Source organism: Diabrotica undecimpunctata, chromosome 10 (assembly GCF_040954645.1).
Source record: "Diabrotica undecimpunctata isolate CICGRU chromosome 10, icDiaUnde3, whole genome shotgun sequence".
NCBI lineage: Eukaryota > Metazoa > Arthropoda > Insecta > Coleoptera > Chrysomelidae > Diabrotica > Diabrotica undecimpunctata.
This window is the reverse complement of record NC_092812.1, coordinates 27,760,429-27,779,859: the sequence shown is the minus strand read 5'-3', so window position 1 is coordinate 27,779,859 and position 19,431 is coordinate 27,760,429. Positions and strand designations below refer to the sequence as shown.

At 33.0% G+C, this 19,431-nt stretch overlaps 1 protein-coding gene across 3 annotated transcripts in view; it reads right to left on the bottom strand.

The window, feature by feature from the left end:
• The window catches only part of cd (peroxidasin homolog cardinal), a 65,109-nt gene that overhangs the window by 25,607 nt on the left and 20,071 nt on the right, over window positions 1–19,431 (bottom strand). The window contains exons 1-3 of one of the 3 annotated variants that reach the window (XM_072546656.1): window positions 17,040–17,267; window positions 4,152–4,296; window positions 588–974 (exon numbers count right to left, since the gene is read on the bottom strand). In XM_072546656.1, coding sequence (XP_072402757.1) covers window positions 588–974; window positions 4,152–4,296; window positions 17,040–17,100 — 593 coding nt within the window. In that variant the 5' untranslated portion in view covers window positions 17,101–17,267. Of the gene's footprint in view, window positions 1–587; window positions 975–4,151; window positions 4,297–10,131; window positions 10,203–17,039; window positions 17,268–19,431 lie in introns of those variants that run through there. The other 2 variants (XM_072546658.1, XM_072546659.1) reach the window with 2 other exon arrangements.

The following is a 19,431-nucleotide window of genomic DNA, read 5'->3' as shown; positions in this document are numbered from 1 at the left end:
GTAGAATAACTCTGACTACAAATTGCAAAGAAATTCAATCATACGGGACTTAATTGTTCGACGTTTGACCAACGACTGTCTGTGTGAGATGTGAGTAGAGATGAGTGATCAACAGTAGCGATCAACAGTGACAGTGTGTAACAATATTTGCGTAACCTGCGATCATAACCGTCATTAGAGAAATTTATAACTAAAGGAATTTTAATAATAAAAATAAAAACCATCGATTTTTTCCAACGATGCTCATCTCTAGATGTGAGAGTCTTCAAACAGTATCGCTACAAGCGGTGATATGTTGAACTAACGCACGTCTTTATACGATATTGCTGCTATCGCATTCTGTTGGTCGAGTGTTGAACTATTGAAACAGCAGACAAGCGCAGAACAGAAGTTTTATTCAATGAAAAATAGTCGGTAAAAGTTATTATCACGGCGAATTAAAAAGTAAATACTAGTAAAAAAGACGGTAAAATTTCGCGGCACACCTACAGGGACTGTGCCGCCGCGGCACACTGGTTGGGAACCTCTGGCCTAGCTCTTTCTATCGCATGCGCCATAAAATATTTTCGTGCATACTTTTCAATTACCTGTGTATATATCTCGTAGCGTACTCCTCCACAAATCCAGTTCTAGACAAACGTCTCCCTTTTTCATGTGTAGCAGTGACTCTTTGGTGTCTGTAACTGGGACTCTGCACATTCAAAGAAGGAACCTCTTTTTCGATTTCGTCTTTTTGATTTAAACCTTTTTTTCCTTCTTCAATAGCCTCGTTCCAAAGCTCTACATTGTTCAATGTTTTCTTTTCTTCATTGACATCTTCTAGTGGAACAATTGCAGAAAAGAGTGATATTACAGGAGTTTCTATCGTCTCTATTGAAGTATCACTTTCATTTACGCTGGAGGTAGAATTGTTTTTGTCTTCCTCGTTGATACTATATATAACTGTTATTACTATAGTTATGAGAAATATTGACCTTAAACAGATTATTTTCTAAAATACAAGGTTGTATAAAATATTAAATATACATAAAACAGTTGGTAAAAATAAAACACCAATACATATATTCATATATTTAGTCTACTATAGTTCATTCGATGACTATTTTCTCTTATTTTCATAAAAAAATTGATTACGCTCGCTTCAAAATTGACCCTATACCGGGGGTTGTTTTTACGTTGGAGGTAGATAAAACCTCTTTTCGATGATGAAAAAACGTTTTAATCAAAACAATTCGAGAATGAATAGATTGACTAAATTTTTGTTTTATAAAGTTTTTTCTGTTCTCGTGGCCATTGATTGTCGCAGCTATTTATTCGCCTCCCAGACATAATATCCTAGTTGAAGAATACGACAGCTTCTTCCAAACCCTTGGCTCACACTTCCTGGTAGCAGGCGATTGGAATGCCAAAAATACTCTATGGGGATCAGAATAACTACAACGAGAGGTAGAAATCTACATCGATCATTACAGAAAAATAATTCATTCTTCTTCAACACGCATTCAAACATAGAGCCTAATTTTGACCATACCGCCGTAATAATAATATTAAGCACAACTATAATATACAATCAACAGCCATTAAGACTATCTAACAAAAAACGAACTGGGGATAATTTGAATGCACCATTAACCAGAGTATAACGATAGATCAACGAATAAAAGAATCTGATGAGCTGAAATTTGCAGTACACAAGCTAACGGCTGTAATACAAAACGCTGGTTGGGAATCTACTATAAGTAAAAAGGGTAATCCTGAAACCAAAAATGTGCCATTACATATTAAACAAATTCTAACCGAAAAAAGAAGAGCGAGTGTAAAATGCAAAGATCCCGAAATCCACTCGATAAGACACAGCTAAATAGACTAATGACACCTTCAATGTTTATATTCACAATCTCTCTCCAGATGACCACTCTATATGGAGAGCAACTAAAAAATTTAAGAAATCGACACTACCAATTTCTCTCATAAGAAAACCTGATAGAAGTTGGACTGACAATGAAAAAGCTAATGTATTTGCAGAATATTTAGAAAATATATTTACTCAGAATTTAGGGCAAAACATAAATGATGATGGAGTTAGAGAATATCTAGATGCACCCTGCCAACTATCACCTCCAATAAAAGCTCTCCCCATTCGAGGTTCCCAGAATAACAATAAGTACCAACCCTCACAAAGCCCCAATGGTATCTACAATTATTTATCTACAATGGAATGCTGTGCAGTTAAGCCATTTTCCAATCCAGCGGAAATATGCTCATATTACAATGATAGGAAAGCCAGGTAAATTGCCTACAGAACCTTCTTCCTATCGTCCGAGAAGCTTGTTACCCTTAATGTCCAAGATATTTGAAAGACTCCTGCTAAATAGAATAAGCGAAACTGTACCACTCGAGAACATAATACCTGAACATCAGTGTGGTTTCCGTCAAAAATATTCAACAATCCAACAGTGTCATAAAATAGTAAATAAAATCAAGAAAAATTTGGAAGAAAAGAATATGTGTACCTCAGTATTTCTCGATATTCAGCAGGCTTTTGATAAAGTCTGGCACAACGGTTTGCTACATAAATTAAAATCTTTACTGCCTAGCGATATGTACCTTATCCTAAAGTCCTATATTAACGAACGTTCGTTCCAAGTAAAAATCAATAATAATTTCTCAACCTATCACTCAATCCAATCCAGACTTCCCCAGGGAAGTGTCCTCGGTCCCTTCCTGTACCTAATCTTTACTGCTAATATATCTACTAGTTACAGATATCTACAGATGACGTCACAGTGGCGACTTTTGCTGATGATACAGCCGTTTCAGTTTCAAACAAAGACCCAGATATGAAAAGCTGCAAAATTATTTGCATACATTAGAGAATTGGTTGACAAAATGGTCAATAACGAAAAATCAGGCCAAATCACATTTACAACAAGAAGACGTACTTGTCCACAAGTTAGTCTAAATAATGCCCCCATTCCTGCTAGAGACGTTGTGAAATATCTTGAGTTGCATTTGGACCGAAAGCTCACCTTGCAGCAACACATTAACGCCAAAAGAACTCCGCTCAATATAAAATTGAAACAAATAAATTGGTTACTTGGCAGAAAGGCACAACTGTCATTGGAGAACAAAATACTGTTTTACAAAGTCATACTAAAACCAATATGAACTTATGGCGTAGAACTCTTACGGCGTAGCAAGCTTTCAAACACAAACATTTTGCAGACCTTCCAATCAAAAACACTGCGTATGATGTGCTAACAACGCTTGGTATGTGAGCAATGCAACCGTTGACAATGACCTGGGGGTACCAACCGTAAAAGATGGCATATCACTTCAAGCCAACAAGGCCAAAATTCGTAAATCAACGCACCACAAATAAATGATCAGTGAATTATATCTGCCACCAATGGAAGAACGAAGACTGAAGAGGACTTGGCCAGAAGACCTGGTTACATAGGTGAAAATGGAGAACTGTCGCTGGACGGTACCCAAATTAAGTCAATATTGTCATCACATTTACTAATTATTCAATGTACTAGATTGTAAATATGCATTTAAAAATAAAAAAAAAGTTTTTTCTTAAATTCAATACTTCTCGACGTATTCACGAGTGAAAGTCTCAATTTTTTAACCAAAAGATCCAAATTTCATGTCTTTGTTTTCTATAAAACACTGTCACACAAATTATGGCAATTTTTCCCTATTAACAGAATTTAGACACTGGGAAATGACTTTAACCAATCTTATGATCTGATGGAAATAAAATCTATCAAATTTAATCACTTTTTTACTGAGTATGTTAGAGATTGAAGATGACTGACCTTTAACTTGGAGTATTCACTTCATTTTAATAAGATTTTCAGGAAAATTTAATTTAATCTTTTAACATTATGTAATCATCATTTAATATTTAGTTTTTAGTATTTTTGTTACGGTAAGGATATTCTATTTTTGTACTATTTTTGTAAAAGTGAGATATCCCATGAATATAAAATAAAAATAGATAAATAAAATAAATTCTAATAAAACTAAAATTATTAACATACATTGAAAGATATACATGTGTAGACGATTAAACCTTTTATAAATATTATGACGTCTACATTTGGAACATGCAACATTATTGTCTTATTCACAATGTTACTTACAAAAACATAGCACATAAGCAACATTGGAACTGCTTAACACGCTTCTTGCGTTCTCTACTTATACTAGAATTAAATGGGTATTCTGGTTGTAGAGTAACAGGTATTAACAGCCTAGTACGCTCAGTTGGTTGATTCATTTTTCTTTCTGAAATAAGATGCAGCCGTAAGTATAAAATGTTTCTTCTTAGTTTTCCTATATGTAGAAAATCCATATACAGTGGCTCACAGTTTAAATGATGCAGTCGCTACTCAATATCCGAAACATCAGAGGTTGGACCCACACAAAAGGAAATGAATTAATTCATTAAGCCCAGAATAGAGAGAAATTTGCCATATTGATGGCCAACCTCAACAGAGAAGGCACTTAGGAGGAGGCTATTCAATAAAACTAGGTTGTGTCAGCGGCTCAATATTTATTAGAAAAAAATTACATACTGAAATTAAATTACTATAAGTTTTCTAAAATAGCATACTTCAATAACAATAAATATTTAATTATTTGATGTATGATTTTGATGTCACAGCTAAAATGATGCAGATAAGATGAAGCATTACGGAACTTATCAATTGGAAATTTGCGAAGTAGGTGTTGCATTAAATTCATATTGCAGTAATTTTTATGTTTAATTTGACATTTCAGAGTATTTAATCGACAAATAACAAATTTATTTAAAGGATGGGTCGCCCAACTTAGTTAATTACTGCTCTCCATAGAAATGGATATATCCAAAGAGACATATCCAAAATGGCAAATAAATATTCATCAGCAGTCCAGCACATTATTGAATGTTACCAAATGAAAATAGAGTTGAAAATAAATCAAGGTTAGCTCCAAATAAGATTTTTACCGAACGTGAGGATAGATGAATTGTCAGAGAAATAGCAAATAATGCTCCAAAATGCTACAGTTTAGAAAACAATGTAACCCTAAAACAAGTAGACCGATATTACAAAAGACTAACCTACATGGTCAAACTGATAGAAATAAACATTTTATTAGCCAAATTAGATTGATGTTCGCTAGGTAGCACATTAACAAAGATTTGAACTTTTGGAATTCAGTAATATTTGCTGATGGTAATATGGTCCGATGGATAAATATCGGTGTGGAGCATGGTACAATGAACACAAGGTATGATATTGCGCATGACATTTGAAAGCTGACCCAGGCGTGTGACGTAGTCAAGAAAGCTCGAACCCATGGTACAATGAACACAATGAATACAACAAGAGAACCAGTTCCATTAAAAAAAGCTTCTGAAGATAGTATTGTAGAAAAGAGTTTAAGTATTTATATGATACAGAAGATGTTAACAGATTCAAATCTAACTCCTAAAAGAGCCTGTGATAATATTTTAAAGTTAGACGAGAAGGTGAGCTTTTTCCCAATTACAAAGAAATCATATTCTTTGTCTGGTAATAAGAACCGCGCTGTATATGCTCTCAATGGGTTGTTAAGAAGCAAAAATATATCTCGAAGAGCAAAACTAAGGACATACAAGACCATAATAAGGCTAATAGTGATGTATGTTTCTGAAAAATAGGTCACAATAAAAAAACACCAGGAGTTTTTATTAGTTTGGCAGCGCAAAATCTTGGGGCAACATATTAGCGGTAATTAAGGTTCAAAGACTTAGATGGTTGGGTCACGTGCAGAGAATGATTCCATCTAGAATTCCCAGAATGGTACTACCTAGTGCATTGGCAGGCAAAAGGCGAAGAGGAAGACCGAGGTCAAGACGGAGCAACGAAGTTAAAGAAGATATGAGAGGACTTAACGTAACCTGGGAAAGAAAAGTTAATGACAAAGAATAGTACATCAGCCATGGGCCTAGTAGGCTCGTAGTGCTTACATATTATTATCATTATTAAACAATACCAAGATAATTTTATGTGTGAAAGTTACAAAAGATGTCATTTAAAACATTGTGCAATATTATGTGACCTCACTACATTCATATTCGATGGCCAGCTAGCTCATCCGATCTAAATAAAGTTGACTTTATCATTATTTATTTTGATTTTGTGTTTAGTTCAGTATATACGTACAAATTTTGTGTACCTACATTACAAAGTGATCATTAACAAATTAAGAAGTGTGAATACCTTGTTTATTTGAAAATAATTTAAAATTTTTAGCTGTACTCGACCCATTTCTATGGTTGTATACCACTTTTTTGTATCTTTTTAAACATCTGAAATATCAAACTGTGGAGTATAAGTTGATCAACCTGTACCTATGTTTAATAAAAAATAATTAAAACTTGTTTTATAAAGGATAATTATGTGAACAAAATAACTGTACCAAAAATCAATAAAATTAAATTAACTTCTAAATATTATTTATGATTAAATATTATAATAACACAATTTTATCGTCTCTTTATAATTTCTATAATTAAATTAACCAAATTATATAAAAAACTTAAAATTAAAGTCTTTCCTATACAACTACATTGCAAATGTTGCGTGAAGAAGCGTTCTTGACTACGTCATGCACGAAGCGAACCGATTTTGGAACATTTGTATCATATCTTGTGTTCATTGTACAGCTTGTCAAATTTAAGGTGATACTTGACAAATTTGTCCACTTGCGTAGAAAATTAAGTGAGAACGCATTCGGAGGAAAAGAGATACATAATGCGCTCGGTCTCTTCGCCTCGTTGGTACACTCCGTACTACAAGTTTACAGAGAGTAACCTTATTTATTAATGGAACTTCTATAATATGTATGCATTGTATGTTATTTTGACTTTTCAATTTTTCCTTCGGAAATTTTTCTCAAAATACACAATATTTTGTTGTTGTTGCTTGGTAAAAAAATTCTTCTAATAATTATATTTTATTTGACTCATTAATATTGACCATTCAGTCATGTTGAAGCGGCAGTTTTTTGGAACACTTCTATAAATGTCTCGTTCTGTAATTTTATAAGAGGAATATTGGCAGAGATGAAAGCTTTACATTTGCGTTACAGTAAACTGTATAAGAATAAAAGAACAGTAGTTAATCTTATACCTGGAACATACCGACGAAACATTTATTTGCCCTTTTTACACTGGTTTGTGCAGACCTTCGGTGGTATTGTCTCCCCAGTATCTGTCATGGGTATAAGAGGAATGAATATAAGTTTCATCCATGTAAATTATGGGCCGATTTTCTTCACTATATTGTTTAATATTTCTGAGAAACTTCCTCCGGAGCACTTGTATATCGGGTTTTTCCATTAGGATTTTTCTGTTATTCTTCGCTTTCTTCCATCGAAATCTTATATTTCTCATCACTTTTCTCAAAGTTTCATGCGACCCTGTTTTAAAATATTTAACATGCGGATTTTGCATCGCTTCTCTCTCCATAAAAATAATTACATTTGCTATTACCTCCCTCGTTTGTCCAGACAAGACGTTGCCTTCTAATTTTGAATGAAAATCCATGTTTACAATTTAAAATACTTAACAATAATTATTTAAAAAGTCAAATCTATTGTAATACGATATTTCTTCAACACACAGTAACTCTAAACATAAGTAAAAAAATAAACTTTGTCGCAGACTATACAAGTACCATGCACTTCGAAGGGCCAAGAAATAATAAGGACGAATTATGTTGTGGTCGAATGCATCGTGGGTGGAGCCTAATTTCAAATCGGCCAAGTATCACGTTAAATTTGACAAGCAATACCATGGGTGTGGAGCAAGCCGAATGAAAAACGAAAATTAAAAAATATGGAAGCTATGGTAAAGCTCGGTGGAGATGGAGTGATGATGTGAGGGTTTATGTCATCTGCAGGAGTTAGTAACATGATAAAATTAGCTATTAATAACAATTACCGGTTTTATCAGCTCCAACGATCCAAAACACACCTCATATCGGGTTCGTACTTGGTTGCTTTATAATTGCCGAAATGGCATTAAAACGTCACCAGATTTGAATGTTATTGAATATTTGTGGTTGAAATTAAAAAATAAAGTAAATAGTACGCCTAAATCAAATAGAAATGAATTTAAAGTAAAAATTACTGAAGCTTGGAAAATAATTTCCCCAGAGTACACCAGAAAGTTGGTCGAATGAATGCCTAGACGACTGCAGGCTGTACTCGATAATGAAGGAGGACCTACAAAATATTAGCAATCATTTTTTAACGCGTAGAGTTTGTTTACTTTATTAATCTTATTTTTTTAAAGTTTGCATCATTTTAGTTGTGACATCAAAATCATACATAATATAATTAAATATTTGTAGTTATATATAAAAAATAGTTTATACTAGTTTAAAAGGCTTGTAGTAATTTAATTTCAGTATGTAATTTTTTTCTAATAAATATTGAGCCACTGACACAAGCTTAAGTAGCTATTGCATCATTTAAGCTGTGAGTCACTGTATGTAGGATCCAATATTTTTATCTACAATATTCTTTTAACATTTAGTCTGAATTTATCTTCGAAGAAGCGTGAACAAAACAACGGCCCTATACGCAGATGACATGGCAATCTTTCAACAACAAAAGATAACAGAAGGATCATCGAAATACTTAAAAATAACCTTGGGAGAATATCTGAATATATAGATAAGCAACGAAGACCCAATTCATCATCTTTAACGAACAGATCAGGTCCCCAAGAGAAGAAATCAGGTTAAGAGGTAACAGAACCAAAGGAGAAGACGTCGTCAAGTACCTGAGAGTCCACAAAATAAGCAAGAAATCAACAGAAAGGTATCAGCGGCCAAGGAAATCCAATTATATTAAACGTAGCCTACGTTAGGGCTGTGATGTTATATGTAATCCCAGTATGGACTTCCACAACAAAGATCAAGTGAAAGAAGCTTCAAAGAACAGATACAGAGTGATACAGGCTCGTCGATGGATCCTAATATCGGGATAGGGTAACAAATGCAACCATATAAGAAAAGCTCTACTGAGTGAGGTGGCCGTCAAAGTACCAAAGTACCAAAAATTTTACTAACAAGCTAGAATTTAGAAAATTAAAACTTTTTCAAAAAATAACTGATCCTTTAAGGGGGGTAACTTTTTGTATTATTCTGACTCTAATCTGCATCAGTTTAGAGTAATTAATAATATACATAGATAGCCAGTAAATATCTGGGTTGAACTAATGGGCGATAATTAATTGGTTCCTATTTTTTAAAAAAGTTCATACCAGGCTTTGTTTTTAGACTTTTTAATAAACTAGCTGCCCATTTTGTCTGAAGATATTCACGTAGACATAAGGACAACAATGTGACTGCAGTGGGATGAGCTCCTGGAAATTTTCATTGCGATATATGGCGCTCTTTAAACCAGAATCTCCAAACTCGATGAATTTTACGCAATAGTTTTTAAAATTGGACATTTCGATCATTCAGATTAACTTCACACCTGATTTCTTCTTATGGGGATACGTAAAAAGAATTGTGTATAACGTAGTCCCACCAAATAACTTGAAGAAACGGATGTGGGAGGCTTTTAAGAAGCATATATTATACATATCACTATTGAAGATTTGCAAGTATTAAATAATAAATTTGGATTCCCTTTACAAATGTACAACATATAGAATTGCAACAATTGAACAAAAAGTAAGATATATTATCAGCGGGAATATAAGATTTGGTTTAAAGTACAAACTGATGTTGAGAATTTAAACACTACTAATGTTATTTGTTTTACATTTTTACAAAATACCGACTACAAAACTAACAAATCTAAATCATCGCAGATATCGAAAATATAATAAAATATAGGGTATTTCATTTAAAAGACACATACTTAATGTAATTCATATGTTTGGAACACCCTGTAAATGACCAAAATAATTTTGACCTATACAGTACGAAGATAAAACTATAAAGATAAAGACGCTATTTACGATTTTTTTCCTTACTTTTTTATGTCGGCAAAGTTAAAACCAGTTTATGGACTTTTTATATTCTCAACACATTTTCTCAACCGAATTAATAATATGCACAAAAAAGTACCTACCGAAATTTAGAAATCGGATGGGGCTGCACTTTTACACAACGTGTGGTTGCAAGTCACAGAATACCTACTACGTCTGATAGCGTTAGAAAATAAGGAGTGAAATAGATATAGAAGCCAATCAAGCATAATGAAATCCTATATGTTTTAGAAGTATCTATATCGCTGTAAAATATATAGCTGCGGAAATATTTAATTGAATAAGGCAGGGAAATAAGGCTCAAATTATATATAAAAATTATAAAGTAACGCCTTTCTCAAAATCACTTATAAAAAATTTATTATTATTATTATTTAATAAACTTTCAGGGTCAGAGTAAGGGTCGCAAAACCCAAATATAAAATATTAAGTAGTATCGAAAGAGCAACAATGTTCAATTTTGGGCAGATTGGCCATATTTAGTTTATCTATAGATCTTGAGTGACCGATAGACATCGCAGTGCACCATAAATGGACATTTTCCAGAATATTTCTATCGCGCATCGGACGCTGCGCGAATAGATATTCGCAATCCTGCGAATGACTATTTCCATTGCTGGAGAAACTGGAATGTCTTTAAGTACAGTTTAAACGATTTTAAAAAACCACCATTACTATCCATTTAAACTGTTTGGTTCATGAATTGCGACCTACCGGGTAGGGAAGACAAACCTTCATCGCCATAATGCAAGTGATAATACAAGACACTAATGACTTTTAACTAGAATTTTGTGGAGTGATAAAGCTCGTTTCCATAATAATGGGATTGTAAATCGCCATAACTCCGATTATTGGTCAGTGGAAAATCCGCACTGCGGACAATGATACATTTGAAAACTTCAACAATAGCTTTTCTTTATTTTATTATAGGAGGTGATTCCTAAGTGTTGCAACTTTTTAATAAGTAGTAAGTTGTTTAATAAAAATAATAAAAGAGATGTGAATGCACCAAAAGTTCATTTTAAGCTGCCAAAAACTTCTTTCCATTTCTTCTGACACGAAGGGGTGGTTTTTATAGATTTTAAAGGTAAAAAAGTCATTGAATGTCATAAATTATATTAAAAAACTTAAAAGGAACTTTATTCAAAATATTTTAACATGAATTGTATCATTAAAATACGAAAATCTGGACTTTTCGAAATTTTTTCATATAATAGTAGATTTTATCCCCAAAGAGCAAAAATCAGTTTTTTACAGACAATATAATTTTTGGTGTGGAGGGTTAGATGAGTTGGTATACTAATATTCAGGAAAATCCATGCAATCGGAAAAAATTGGGACCTTTTACCTCATTTTCACCTTCACTGACTATACTATACGTTTATAGGCAACTTAAATTAAGCCGTAAACAAAATATTTTCCAATAAATATTCAATTTAAGCTTATATTAAATGAAAATACTAACTAGAAATACTACATTTTTTTAAATAAACAAATATTATCATATAATTATAATTAACTATAGAAATACCAAATTCTTTGATTCGTAAATTAGGATCGATTTTTGTAAGAAAAGTTTGTGACTGAAAAACCCTCATTTCTCCTATTCACACACACAAATCGGCTATTTCATTGATTTGCGGGTTGCATACCTTATAGGTGACTAAGACTAAATAAATGCTGCAGCAGAATGGTGCCGTAATTTACTTGCAGGGATAGGGTCAAGGACCGAAGTGAACTTGCAGAAACAAAAACGTGAGGAGGGAAATGACATTGTTCTGAAATTGTTGTCTTGTATCATTTGTTTCAATGAAATATATGTTGGGAATAACTATAAATCATAAAATAAATTTAACGTTAACATTTCCTGTTTCCAGGACAGAAGAGAGAAATACAATTTACAAGTAGGTACATAATATGCAAAAATAAGAGTCCTTAAAAAATCAGGAAAAGATAATTTGGTAAATCATATAAGATACAGGACTTAAGTAGAGATTATTTCCGAATAGGTAAAAATAAAGGGGGATATAACGATCGCATAACATAAAATAACAAAAAAGCTAGACAGTAAGTAGTAATAAATTTCGAGAATATAGAATATTTTTCAATTGAACGATAGGTAAGACCACAACAAAATCAATTCCACCATTATATTATGTAACATTACTGACGTATTTCTCTTTTTCGTTGGCAGCTAGGAAACATTTACCATTAAATATATATTTTGCTGCTTAATATAACACGAAATAGTACATACAGTACATTCAACCAACTTACACCTCTAAACAATTAATGTAATTTGCAGAAAACCTTTCGTTGTAGTAAAAGGCACGGTAAACTGCACTGGAGTTCTCCATAATCTTTTTAATGACTTACTTTGTTTAGAATATTTTTGCCTGTATTACCAGAGTTAATTTATATCAAATGAGGAGCAAAAATTCAAATGGAATTTTAAATATTATTGTTTATTTGGCTAATAATGAATGTATAAATATAATGGTTAACCTGCTGTACAATTATTTTGTAAATAACATTATAATAGTGTACTTACTGATTATTTAAATTTATAAATCATCATCATCGTCACTAAATTCACTACCGCTATCATTATGTAAATCTATAATCGATGAATTAATTTCACTAATTTTATTTTCCCGGATCCACAGTTTTGGCCCATATTTCTGGAGTTGCAGTTTTAAGAGCTTCTTGCCACATTTTCCTATCTGCATCGTCACTGTATCCACTGCATCCAAGGTGATTATCCTAATACGTTTTACATATACCCCAGATGTGTTCGATGGGATTAAACTGGCAATGATACGGCGGTAACCGTAGTACTCGATGTCCATAACTTGATACAATTTGGTCAACTATATAAACTGTTCATTTTTAATTACGTTTCAAAATTTCCAGTAACTCTGATTTGAAGGCATATTCCGGAAAATTGATATTATTTTTAACTAACCAATTTTTTATGCTCGGTACGTTCCACTACTGTTTTGGTTGTTTTTCCAAAATCTCCGAATGGTAAGGTGCATTATCTAGATTTTGATTTTGAAGAACAAATAAAATCTGCGTTTTAGTCTTTCTCTCTTTCATGAAGAATGATGTCTTTTGTCTTCGCTGTCTGTGTATTTTATTGATTTTATGCCAAATTCGTCTTGCTAAATTCTTTTAATTCCACCTTTTGCAAATATCCATGCCTCATCTAAGTATAAGAATGTTGCATTTTCAGATTTAAGTCTAGTATATTCTCTCAAAAATTTAATTCTTTTGTGAACCACACTACTCCTTTCGCATAAAATTAACCTATTATTTTATTTTTTAAATTTAAATCCTAAATCTTTTAACACTTCCAAAGGCTAGTCCTCTTAATTTCAGACACTTGTCTTTCTGTAATTTTGGCCAGTAAAGTATCTAAACTTACATGTTGATTGTTTTCACGCATTCGATACAAAATATTGCGAATTTCAAATTTTTCTCCATTAGGTAAGTCAATGCTCCTAGACTGTTTATGAGTCGTTTTCTTGTCTTCGTGATACTCAGTCATAGTAAGATCTCCTTGAGAATCTCTTACAGTCTTCATTATAGTTTTTAGCTTACTTTCACTTATCCCGAGTGCGTCACAAACGTGTTGATTTATACATAATAACGACTTTAAAGGTCCACCGTGGTCTCTTTCCGTGGTAAAGTATTTATGCACATTTGTAATTTATTCATCAATATCCAACTTACGTCTAGGCATGATGAAACTACACGTTTGAATTACAATATACTGAGTTTAGATCAATATGACAAAAATTTTCTGACTGTTGTGCTTGAGAGGTAAAATATAATATAACCGCTTACAAAGATCCTAAACACATTAAGCAAAAATGGTTGGAAACCGTACATAAAAAATTAAAACGTTTCCCACAATTATTTTATTTTTAGTACAAGTATTTTCATTTGAAAATAAAAGTTAAATATATTATAATATAATCGCAGACGTCTCAAAAACGGTACACTCTAACAGACATGTGGTCAATCTAACCACCACTATTTTAATTGACAAAATGTTCTAGTTTACTCCGAAGTATTTTTTAACAAAAATTAAAAGTGATATTTTAGTACTTTGTATATCTACTTTGAATATAAATTATCCTTAGCACGGTAGTATTTGTTTCAGAAAAAATTATAAAGTCTTAAACATTATGGAGAACACCAGTGCAGTTTACCGTGCCTTTTACTACAACGAAAAATTTTCTGCGAATTCCGTTAATCGTTTAGAGGTATAAGTTGGTTGAATGTACTGTACTATTTATAGGCAAATAGGTACAGTTCTTTCTATTACTTATAAATTCTCTTTGAAATGAGAACATTCTCACAACAAACTGTACCAAAGAGTACCTACTCAAGCCGGGTATTACTAGGTACTGTTCTGTTTTTTTATTCATAGCACTTGGAGTATTTACTACAAAATTTTGAGTATAAACTAAATTATCATTTCTATTCATAATTCTCAATGTCTTATACCCGTAAGTTACGGCGCAAAAATATTTATGCGAATAATAGTCAATAAACAGGGCCGCCGCTACCATGTGTGCCAAGTGTGCACCGCACACGGGCGGCCAACAGAGAGGGCGGCCCAAAAGCAGTCCACTGATGATAATACTTTTTTAAAACGAAAATAAATTCAAATAATTAAATAGTAATGATTCAGATAATTCTGTGAACTCTAATATTCCAAACAATAATAATTATTCAGTACGTGATAATACTTAAATGCGTTTCATTTATCGTGTATACTTCTTTTTATCATCCTAATCTAAAAAAAATGTCAGAAAATATTATTTATTGTATAAACTGCCGCCCTTTTGCAGGTACAGTCATAAAGCAGTTTCGGGAATACTTTTTAATTCAAAGCTGCTGGTGGCTTTCGGACTTCAGTTATTTGAGATTTCACACGTAGATACTTTATAAGAATTTAGGCAAGTGGTTGTAAAGTTTCTGTTATAATATTGTTCCTATGGTTATGTTTATAGATGGGTTATTATGTCTTATGTTTAGTCTTAGTTGAGAATTTGATGAATTTAGACACGCTTTTGATAAACGATTTTGTTTTTACAAAATATAGTAGTGTACCCGTTTCTTTTGCACAGTAGGTATTGTATTTCGAAGTAACGTCGAGATCAGAGCAATTTTATTCGTATACGCGTTACGGCTACATATTATTTGGAGAAACATTATTTGGACAACTTATTTTGCAGCGTTTTTGGATTTATTTTGTTAAATTCGCCCGGCTTCGTTCTTAAGTGATAATTTCAAAATGTCCAAAAGAAAAAGAAAATGACTTTCAGGTTTTTAATATAGAAAAATAAAAGAGGCAAAAACTGAGGCGAAAAAAAAACTTAGCGGTGCACTGGAATCATTTTTGATGAAAAACATACATGAAAATATAGAAGACTCGGATATAAATTTAGGACCTTCAACTTCAAGCGAAGTCCAAACAATAGAAAAAAGTACCGAACAATTGAATATTCCTGCGGATAGAGACGGATGATTTGATGACAATAATAGCGATCTGGATTGCAGTGTAGGAATCTCCAGCATATACTTGGTTTCAGATGATTCCGGAAATTGGCCTGCAAATATGAATCCAAGTGAAGTTCAATTTGTTGTTGAAAATTTTCCTCAGCAAATTATAAAAATTAACTTCCCCAGAGATACAAATAATAGGAAATTTTCAGAAACTTATTATTATCGCACATTACCTAATCAAGACCAAATTCATCGCCCGTGGTTACTTTACTCATTATCACTAAATAGTGTTTTTTGTGCACCTTGTAAACTGTTTTGTTGTGATGAAAGCAGCCGACAATTACTTAGTGGAATTAATGGGGTAAGTGACTGGCAACATTTAGCTATTATTTTAAAAAGACATGAATCCGGTGCAGCTCATATAAAATATTCTCAAAAACTGTTTAAACTATCTACAACATTAAAAAAAGGACTAAAAGTTGACTCTGCTCATCAAAAATTATATGAAATGGAGAAAAAACATTGGGGCGCACGTAGAACAAATAACAATTGTAGTAAGATGTGTTTCTGCTTTCTGCAATGTTACCTATAGAACATGAAATGTGTGCGACATTGGACATTAAAGATATTGTCAAAAAGTTTTCCGAGACGAAAGCCCGAAAAGTGCGTTTTTAGATTTTTTTATGTGTTTATGTTTCTATTCACGGTTTATTTTAATTAAATGGACGTTTAAATTAGGATATTAGGATATACATATTCTGGACGTTGGATCATGGTTATTAAATTAGGATAATGGACGTTTAAATTAGGATATTAGGATGGGATATTAGGATATACATTAGGATCATATATGGACGTTGGATCATGGAGATTAGTCTAAATGTTTAAGTAAGTATTTATTTATTTACAAACTATTATTGTTATATTATGCATTTTCTGCACATTTCTTTAAATAATAGTATCTATGTCTAAAGTGTTGGAAGGGGGGCGGCAAATATTAAGTTGCACACGGGCGGCCAATACCTTAGCGGCGGCCCTGTCAATAAAGTTCAGTCAAAAGGTGACGAATATCTTAACAGATCTCAGTATTGATTTAAGAAATGTAGAGGTACCCGAGAAGCAATGGACGGTATCATATCAATATCAAAGAGGTGTTTAACAACCTTTACATAAATTTGAATATGACACTTTTGCATTCGCTCGACTAAAAACACTGAAACGCTATATATGGTCGTTACGTTTGTATGGCGTAGGTATAAAAAAGGAAGACATTTCAAATGCTAATAGTAAGGATCAAGCACTTTTATGGCGGTAATGGGCTGCTAAATCCCGCGCTAACAGTTACTTTAAGAGGTGGACAACACATGTTAGATTTCTAACTCCCATGAACTATTTAGCAGCAGTTTTTATCTAGAAAAATATAAAATATTTCTATTTTCTAGATAGTGAACATCTTTATAAAAGTGCTTACCATTTGCTTTCCTTAATCTGCATTGCACGTCTTCGACTGTTCCGCAGTTTACTGTGACCATGAAGGTAATACAATTACGCCACCTTTCCAACAGTCATCTTCGATTTTCAACAAATCATTTCTTCTTCGACCTACGCGAAACTCTTTTGTCGTTATTACATTTATGTTTAAATGTTCGGATATGCAATCAACAGTGTCATATACTTGACATTTTAGTAGTTCTATGACATGACATTTGGACGTTGACAGATGTCGTGGAACATTACTCACTTCATTACTTACACTTACGGAGTTACGTTATGTAGGTTACCACACACATGTTTTGAATTAGTAACAAATAAAGGAACATAAAATACATTCAACACCATTTTCATTACATTACCACATACAAATACAACAAACAGTTAAAGTCATACAATTTTACATGTGAAGTAAGTGGGAGTTTCTCTAATAAGTATATAGGAATTTGCCGAAAGTCCTAATTAACAATGTATGAGCAGTATGAGAAAGCTGCAGGAAACTAAAGTCATAAAAACTTGTGGGTGTACATAAAATCCTTGAAAAAATTTACAATAAAAAAGAGAACTAATGTCGAAGATTTATACTCTTAAACAATTAGATAACTGCGACCCATACGCTTAAGTCAATTTGTATTAGACGCCGCCGATACTTTTAATTATGTCCTTAGTCTAAATTATGACGAGTCGTGGCCGGAAGATACCCAGTTTACCAAATCCATTAGCAGTAGTATGTGTGTTTAGGCAAACCACAAGAATAGGTCTCACTAACCTTCAGCATTTAAACTAATGAATAAATATTTACTACCCACGGATAAATTCAATCAGTGCAAATTGCTAAATCAAATTTCTGGTGGGTTAGAGAAGCGCAATAAATAATACTTTTAAATGAAAGTTAATATAAAAAAGTATATAAATATATCAACTTTACAAAGGTTTTTCCGTTATTTTTTTTATAAATAATTAATAAGGGAAGTACTGTTAATGTAATGATGAATATCTGTTATGATAATTATCATTCAGTCTTTATCTTTATAGTTAAGAATCCAGATTTAGTTATACGGTTCAGACTCCCTCTAAGGGAAAAATTCACCCATTCCAAATACCTACGGTATCAAAAGGATTGAGCTCTGGTGGGACTCTTTCCGTGGTGACTTGGTATGCTGGAGTATCTCCTAAAAATTTTCGTACACATCAGACCCAGCTGTTTTACGTTCTCTAGGAGGTTTTTGGGAATAACACCAGTAGTAGATAGAATAATAGGTACTGTCTGGGAACTTTCCATTCTCCATTGTCTCCTGATTTGTATTTCTATCTTTTCGTTGTATTTAACACGTAAATTATTGGTGTTAGGTATGGTCACATCACTAAGTATTGTTTGCCTAGTAAGTTTATTAACTAGTATGAGTTCCGGTCTATTATGTGCCACTGGTTGGTCTGTGAGCACAGTGCGGTAGCAGTATAGTTGTCATTTTCAATACCGCCAAACGCTTGGCAGCCACCGGTAAGATTTTGGATGGTTTCTTGGGCTTGGCATCCATATTGGCATTTGTCATTTTGGACTTGAGGATCTTTAACAATATTTCAGGTAATTTTATGTTGGAATAACCCGATCGTGAATGGCAAGTAAAAATCCTCATTGGCTGATTTCATTGAGATGTCGCTCATGCAAAGGATTACTCATCCAGGTGCGCATATTTTCTTGCTCGGTTAGGTGGTTTATGTGCATTTCTTGTTCCCTCAGTTTAAGCGGCAAATTGCTGGATGTAAAGTAGATGTCTCAGCCTGTTCCTGAAAATAAGTTCTCAAATTAGCAACCTTTTTATCCAGTTGCTCACCTATGTCCATAAGTCCTCTTCCCCCTTGATACTGCGGTAATGTTGTTCTCTCTACTGCACTGTGTGGATGATGTTTTTGCGCCTTTGTGAGGAGTGTTCTTTATTTCCGCTGAAGACCCTCTATATCCGTTTTTGACTACTTTATAATACCAAATGAGTAGCTCAGCGCGGAACAGGCGTACGTATTTAATGCCTTAAATAAATTTTTACTATTAAGATATGACCAATTTAGTCTTACTCTTCGCACGAACTCCGAAGTTAGTTCAGTTTTCATTTGTTTATGGTCAATTTTCCGCGCTTGTTTTACTCCGAGATAATTGTACATATCATTTTCACCCATTGCCTCGATGTTTTGGTCATCTTGCATATCGAAACCTTAGGGCTGAACCTTTCCTCTGACTATATTTAGTATACAATACTTGTCAAGTCCAAAATGCATATTGATATCATGTGAGAAATTTTCTGCAGTTTTTAGCATCTGATCTAGGTGGTTTCGAGTGGAAGCCATTAATTTTTAATCATCCATATACAACAGAT